Source organism: Lepidothrix coronata, unplaced genomic scaffold (assembly GCF_001604755.1).
Source record: "Lepidothrix coronata isolate B3197 unplaced genomic scaffold, Lepidothrix_coronata-1.0 Scaffold22, whole genome shotgun sequence".
Taxonomy (NCBI): Eukaryota; Metazoa; Chordata; class Aves; order Passeriformes; family Pipridae; genus Lepidothrix; species Lepidothrix coronata.
In genome coordinates, this window is record NW_016690202.1 from 6,348,903 (window position 1) to 6,356,759 (window position 7,857).

General features: G+C 44.3%; 1 protein-coding gene across 1 annotated transcript; it reads right to left on the bottom strand.

The window, feature by feature from the left end:
* Window positions 1-656: 656 nt before the first annotated feature.
* Window positions 657-3,578, bottom strand: LOC108494040 (relaxin-3-like). Its single transcript, XM_017808108.1, has 2 exons — window positions 3,347-3,578; window positions 657-1,157 (listed from the first exon to the last, which is right to left on the bottom strand). Exons 1-2 carry the CDS (start codon window positions 3,561-3,563, stop codon window positions 790-792), a joined length of 585 nt encoding a protein of 194 aa, XP_017663597.1. The 5' UTR covers window positions 3,564-3,578; the 3' UTR covers window positions 657-789.
* Window positions 3,579-7,857: the final 4,279 nt, after the last annotated feature.

Below are 7,857 nucleotides of genomic sequence, written 5' to 3' on the forward strand. Positions count from 1 at the left end.
CAAGGAAATGTAAAAAGTGGGGTCAAACTAACTGGCAATATGAGTCAGTGTCAAGTGGAGTTTCAACTGGCAAAATATTCTTTCTGTAGAGCTTTGTAACATGGACCCCCTTTCAAAAATTTTGTTGTGTTACAAGGAAGCTGAAGAGGGACTCTTCATTAGAAACTTAGTGACACAAGTAGCAGTAATAAGTTCAAATGGAAAGAGAAGAAATTTAGGTTAGAAATTCTTCCCTGCAGGGGTAGTGAGATGGTGGAACAGGTTGCCCAGAGAAGTTGCGGGTGCCCCATGCCTGGCAGTGTTTAAGGCCAGTTTGGATGGGGCATTGAGCAACCTGATCTAGTGGACGGTGATCCTGTCTATGGCAGAGGGGTGGAACTAGAATGGTCTCTAAGGTCCCTTCCAACACAAGCCATTCTATGTTTGTCCTGTTAACAGTCGAAGAGTAATTCCATAACACTTAGTATAATTACATTTTAATGAAATACTGAAATTCTTCCTAAAGTGTTACAAAGATATAATACATCTGTAATATAAGTGTTAAGGCTCAACATTAAAATGAAAAGACTTAGTAAAAAATATAGATTAGAAGTTACTGCAGCAAAACAAAGTCATTGCAATTACATTTGAGGGTTTTTTTGTTGTGTTTTTTTTTAAAAGAAAACCAGCAATATTGACTGGCACATACAGACAAGATAAAATACAGTGAGAGTTTTCTTCCTCCGTACAGTATTCAATCAAACAGCACTGCAACAAACATTGATTGCATGCATAAGTGCAGAGAGAATTTTAAACTCTACATATAGTACTGATTTCAGCTTTTGTACAGCCCCATTTGCAACACATTCCTGCCAAACCCAGAGACTCCCGTTTTCTTCTCGGGAACCTGGCCCAAAGATAACTGCTTGATTCCATGGGATTTGCACTTCCTGTTCCTCCCCTGTCCTTTCGATCAACTTCCTCTACCTGGCGAACAAGTTCTTTGAAGTTGTCTGCCACAGGTACATATTCATTAAAGTAATTTAAACTATACAAGTCCTTAAATGTCTCCCATCCAAGAACTGGGCTGCTTCTCTGCAGCTGTTCCACTTCAGGATCTAAAACTGACTGCAGGTTGAAGCTTCCAAGTAGTTTGTTACTTGCTGTTTGCGCAGCACCTGTTTAAAGAGAAGACATTTTTAAGTTCAGACTGTCGGAGCATTAAAAGAGCATACAATCCTAAGAAACAGCAATAAAACCTATTCAGTTAGTATCAAGTGAAGTACTATTATCAGGCACTTCAGAGTCTCCACACTATGCCTTACCTGTAGCTTACTTTTAGAGGAATCTATGTTTTAAAGTCTGTGCTGCCTGTTAGACAAAGAGAGTACACAGCTACAACTGTGACTAAAGTAAAGGCATCCTATCACAACTGCAGTGTTACTGACAGAGAAATCTCAATTTTTCCACAGAAACAAAATTTTGTTGTAAAGACACGTATCCAGAAATATCACAGAGCTATGTCGTGTGGCACATGAATTACATTAGACCACTCCTCCCCTGTGCATAACCACACAAACTAGCATTGTGTGAAGAACAAACGTAGGAAGGACTAAACAAGCAAAAATCATATGTAAACTGCTTCTTACAGATTGCATTTTTCTATAGCTATTTTTAGCTGATGGTTTTCACTCATTTCTTTTCAAGGCATAGCAGAGGCTTGCAGAATTTACTTATGATGTGCTTCATCTCACTGTGTTCTCAAAAATCTAGCTCTACTTCTTTCACCTCATACTGTTTCTCTTTATTTTAATTCTCCAAGGGAAGTGGCATTGCTTACTACAGCTAATGTGAAGGAAAGTGGTTTATTCAATCCTTAATTTAAAAAGAATCCAAAGTAAGTCTTTTTTTTTGTGGTCTTAATACTGCTAATATGTTTTTTTTTTTGTTTCAGAAAGCTGAAAGAAAACGAGACGATCCAGTGAATGTTATATTCACTTTAATATGGGTAATTAGTATATGGTAGCTAACTTTCAGATAGAACAGCTGCCTGAGTATGTACAAAAATAAAAGCGGCTGTAGTTACTTTACTAATTAGACAGTGACTGCTATTTAGTAGTCTTTTGGGGTGGGGAAAACTTTAGTTAGACATCATGCAGCACAGTGGGAGCTCCTCTGTGACTGCTGTTCTCAGAAGCTGCAGTTAATAAAAGGAAAACAAAGTTTGCTGGGAAAGCACATAATCCTCGCAGAGGCTGTAGACAAATAATTTGTTATAATTACAAAGGTAACTTTTATCTTTTACTCAACACCCAGGAAACTCATAATACTAGCTTCATTACCTACCTGAGGTCTTAGGTTATTTCATTAACGATGTGTTTAATTAAAAAAAAAAAACCTCTTCCATTGCACATTTTAGCCTTAATACCAACTTTTATCCTTATTAAATAGTAGTTTCACAATTCAAAATATCGACATAAATGAGAGTCACCACTTAAAATTACTGTTACCTTACTGCTACTGTAGTTTGCAAACACAGCCCAAAAGAGATCTGCTAACACTTTCTTAACATACTGGGCATCGGATATGCGACAGCAAAACTCTAAGGAATATTTTACCCATTAAGTGTTTCACCACAGACCCCTAAAGCAGTTCTTGCTGTCTAAACCATAACCTGAAGCACCAGAGTGTCCCACCCATCCTCCAACGTGCCAACTCTTTGGTGTAGAGCAGCATAAGCGAGTGACAAAATCCCGCGCAATTCCACATCCATGGCGGTCCCGCACGTCCCCCGGGAGCTCTGCCGGGGACCACGGCGTCAGAGCTCCTGGCAGGGAGGGACATCCGAGCTGGGCTCCCCCCGCAGCCGAGGATTTACTGAGCTTTGGGAAGGAGCAAAGCCGTAGCGAGGGGCATTCCCCACCGCTCCCCAGGGCGCATCAGCCCTCCCTGCATGGCCAAGAGAGGGGAAATGTGTGATTTTGTGGGATTTTAAAGTACAAGCGCCTTGGCCGCCAGCAGCCCTGAGCAGCAGCGCGGTATCCGAACTGACCAAAAACTTTGCGGGTTATCCCGGCTAATAACGCCTCGGCGCTTCCCGTGCCTTTCTCTCTGAATCACGAGGGTGTCCTTCCAGAATTCACGGGAAATGCCGACCAGGAACGAGAAGAAAAGCGGGAGAAGGACGGGGACGCTCCGCGGCTCAGGGCGGGAAGAGCAAGCGGCATCGAGGGGCGCTCGCCCTTCCCCGCTCCCTCCCATCCTGCCCGTTTCTTCTCACAGGCCCTGGCTCGGGAGCGAGCGAAGCGCCCCGACAGCCGCCGCCGCCCGTCCGCTCGCCCCTCGGCCCCGCTCTCAGGACACTCACCGGCCGCGGGCGCCGGATCCACCGCCAGCAGGGAGAGCCGCTTCCAGCGGGACCCGCCGCAGGTGAAGATGACGGCGCGGATGAACTCCCGGCCGCACAGTTTCACCCCGTACGCGTCCCCCTCGCCCGCGGGCAGCGCGGCGCCGGGATGCCCCGGCGGTGCCGCGCACACCAGTGCCACCGCGGCGCACAGCAGTCGCAGCCTGGCCGCCCCCATCGCGCCGTCCCCGTCCCGCGGGCGCGTTCCCAGCCGACCCAACGCCTGCCCCCACTCCCGCGACCGCGGCGTCCAGCCCAGACCCTCTGCCCGCTGCCCGCCTTTTATGCGCTGCGGGCGGCGCTGAGTCACCGCCCCGGCCCCGACTCCGTGCCCCCTCCCCTTCTCCGGTCCCGCCGCTGCCGTCTCTCGTCAGGAGGTCACCGTGCCTGAAGCCGGCGTCGAGGAGCTCTCGGGAAGCGCTCCTCCGTGTTCCTGCCCCTTGCTAGCTGTCGCGGCTCTTCACGCAGCTGGTGAATGCCCCTCACCTTCGGCCTCCTGCCTCGGGCTCCCGGCCCCCCACCGACCCGGAGACACACCCCATCCCCTCTGCTGGGTCTGCACCTCAGTTTTTCCTGTTTGTGGTCAGGTGGTAGTTGCCAATGCCCTCTCGAATTGTTCTGAAAATGTGAAAAACATCAGCTCAGCTGTTTTTTTCCCTAGCAGGTCTCGTAACTTCTGCATCCTAAAACTGCCTGATGCAAAAAGAAGCAAGTAAAGCAAAATAAATGCTCTTCCACAGGATTACTTCAGCTGTGGATACTTGAGGTGGGATTTCATAGCCTGGATTCCTCTCAAGTTTGTTGTTCTGGAGGCCTGAGTTCAGTGGCAGCCATAGGCAACCAAGTGTCAGAGATGCCTTGGCTCCAACATGTGTGTCCTGGGGATGTAGAGTTCCACAGCTGTATGTCTCACCAGCAGGCCCCAGCAGGCTCTCACTGGCAAGGGTGGTGTTCTTCAGACCATCAGGCACAACTATGCACCCTGTGAAAGTAAACCTTGCTTCGGGATTTGGTTTTTTTCCCCCAGCACAATAGGATACGAAGTGACTGCTTTTATAAAAAGTCATACTGTGGAGAACCAGAAAGTTCGTCTCTCTTAAAGTATTTTGAAGCTGTTTTCTGTAGATCCTTTTGCATAAGGGCTATGCTTTCTATCCCCAGAGTACTGTTAGCATATAGAAAGAAAACCCTTCAAAACTCAATCTAGAAGGAGGGCAAAGAGAAGACCTGCATCTGCAGACTCCTACTGTGTGTACAAAAGTGACTGATTCACTTGTGCTGGCAGTGAAGACATAGTCTCCAATCACCTCTTCAAGGAGGACTTGGTGTTTTACACTGAGTTGGATCTAGAATGAGGCTGTGCAGGTCTAAAATTGGGAGCAAACTGTGAAGTTGTTATTGTGGTTAAACCCCAGCCACCCACCAAGCCCCATACAGCCACTCACTCCCTCCCCCACCAGCGGGATCAGGAAGAGAATTGGAAGGGTAAAAGCCAGAAAACTCATGAGTTCAGATAAAGACAGTTTAATAGGGAAAGAAAAAGTCATACACACAAGCAAAGCAAAACAAGGAAGTAATTCACTGCTTCCCATGGGCAGGCAGGTGTTGAGCCATCTCCAGGAAAGCAGGGCCCCATCACACCTAACAGTCACTTGGGAAGACAAACACCATCATTCCAAACATCCCCCCCCTTCCTTCTTCTTCCTCCCCACTTTATATACTGAGCATGATGTCATATGGTCTGGAATATCCCTTTGGTCAGTTTGGGATCACCTGTCCTGGCTGTGTCTCCTTCCAACCTCCCATGAACTCCCAACTTTCTCACCAGTGTGGCAGCATGGAAAGCAAAAAAGGCCTCGGCTCTGTGCAAGCACTGCTCAGCAATAACAAAAACATCTCCATATTATCAACCCTGTGTTCAGCACAAATCCAAAACGCAGCCCCATACCAGCCATTGTGAAGAAAATCAACTCTACCCCAGCCAAAACTAGCACAGTTGTCTACATTTGACCTTCCTTTTTAGTCCAGTCTTAAGTGTTTAGACAGTGGTATGTCTTCAACAGTAGGCACCATCATCCAGATGTTAGTAGGATGCAATCTGCAGAAGTGGAGACTGCTAATCTGAAATTCCTGAAGAACAAAACCTTGACCTGTTTTTCCCTCAGTTGAAGTCTTACCTACTATTCTGTTACAGACAAGTTGTGCAGAGATAACTACACCTTGCATTTTGAGAGAGCAGCACCTTGATTTTGTTTGTCTTGTGACTTTTTCTGAAAATAGCCATCCCATTAGTGAACTTACTTACTGATTGTAAGCAGTGTTCTAGATAAGGGAATTGTTTTCAGTGACTGGAAACCTGAAGTTGTGCAAAAGCACTACCAGGACAAGGCAATAAGGAAAGTGCCTCCTGAGCTGGGCAGTGACTGGCCTGATGACTCACTTAGCTTGTAAACTAATATAATTGATTTTATACCCTACTTTGATGCCCATGTCCAATATTTTTTCCACTCTCTAAAAGCAGTAAAATGTAAAACGTGTCTATCTCAGAGTTTTTACCAGGAAATTTCAAGAGAAGTTCCCAGATAGCAGGCTGATTTGTCAGTCTAGCTGGAAAATTCCTGACTCTCCACATGCTTCAGTTTCAAATTTAACTGGACCATCAGTTACTGTGGCATCCCATCTAGCTCCCCCTACGCAAAGGCAGACATTATGATGGTTTTTTTTAAGAACACCACTTTTGCAACTATCTGAAGAACATAACCTCTAATGGCAGCTGCTAAATGCAAGCACTTACAGAGACTGGAAAACAAATAGTTCACAACAGCTATTCTGACCTTGCTGCTTCTTCACCAGGGCTACTGAATGTAAAAGACAATACTTCCTGAGCTTTCCGTTAAGCTTGTTGGTATTTGATAGAGCACGAGTTGTCAAAGAGACCTTGGAGGGAATACCTTTTCAAGACATTCCTAATGCCTCAGGGAAGCCTCACTGCAGCATTCTTCATCACTCTTGCTGAAAAGCATAGGCTGTGAATGCTCTCTTCCTAGCATTAAAGACTGCAACACCAGGCACCGAGTTAATGAGTTTTATTAAGGATCATATCTGAACGAGCTGGCAGTAGCTTGACATTGCTTAATGTTACTATCCTTAATGCAGTTTCATTAGTAGGGTGCTCATGTATTGTGCAGTACATCCAATGTACTGGCTCAATGCAAGTATTTTGTATCTTTCAGTTTCCTAAACCAAGGTAAAAATAATTGTACTATTTCTCTCCTTCCACTAAATTATTAATCTGTTGTGCAATAGCAAACTTTATAGAGGGTAGAAGATGTTTCACAAAAACTGCTGGCTAAATTAAATGGCTTTAACAATACCTCAATAGCCTTGAATACATTGAAGACTTATTCCCATGTTAAATGACAGACAATCTACACAGGAAATCAGTGCTAGGACAGAAATGTACAGACTTAATTAGATTTTTTCCAGAGACTTTGTTTCAAATTCATGCAATTCACTACTGCAAGAACTACTTAGTTTTTGAAAGCTGCTCAAACATGAATTTAAAATATTTCTTAAATTATTTCTTATTTGCTTAGCACCACACAGGATTCTGTAGGAAAGGAAAAATACCATTGTATCCATGTGATTGGTGATCAAGTACCAGCATTATCCAGTTATCTTCATTGTGGGGTTTAGAAAGAAATTCAACCTTAAGAAGGCTTATAATTAAAAAATTAAGAGATCCATGCATTATTGCATAATGAAGACTAAGACTGATTAGCCTTGCAAATAAATAATAATGCAGAAACAATTTTTTTGTATATGTCCATGTAAGTGCTTTCCTTTTCTACTTTTAAAAGCAGTGATGTGTGGTCACAACCATAAAATAACTTCAAAATATTTAGAAAGGGGCTGGAATTTTCAACTTTCCCTATTGTAAGGAAGGGTACCAAACTGGATTCCCCAACTGGCTTTGTTTGTTTCTCCTCAATACTCATGTATCCCATCAAAATCAGATTAACAAGAGAAGTGTGGGGCAGGCACTTGGGACTCACAGATGGCACGCACTTTATTGGGTTCTGTAAATAAAATATATCCATAATTAGAACACAAGGAGTTTTGACATCCTAATCATGACTGACCTGTCAGTTTCCTGGAATAATCCTGCTCCAAGTGATACTGACTCAGGATACATGGTTATCAGACATTATAATCAGGAAAACCAACAGGATTAAGGTGCTAAAACTAGTGCCTTCAGGCCAGAACAAGGTCCCCCTGAAGTTACTCTCCTTTTTTTCCCCAGTGATTCATGGAAACAGAGACAGTTGCTGTGATATATTAAAGTAAGTCTAACAGCTGAGGCCAGTTAAGCCCAAATGACAGAAAGGAGCAGGATGTTTTAGGTGTTTTAATTTCCCTAACAGGTATGATGATTATGGGCAACTTGTGCTGTAAACATCTATTTCCCTTTA

What these genes read in the sequence shown, in the direction of transcription:
- LOC108494040 (XM_017808108.1), bottom strand. Translation starts at nt 3,563, where the DNA reads ATGGGGGCGGCCAGGCTGCGACTGCTGTGCGCCGCGGTGGCACTGGTG. An exon ending in GGATCCGGCGCCCGCGGCCG is followed by an intron (nt 1,158 to 3,346) that starts GTGAGTGTCCTG and finishes CTCTTTAAACAG; the next exon opens with GTGCTGCGCAAACAGCAAGT.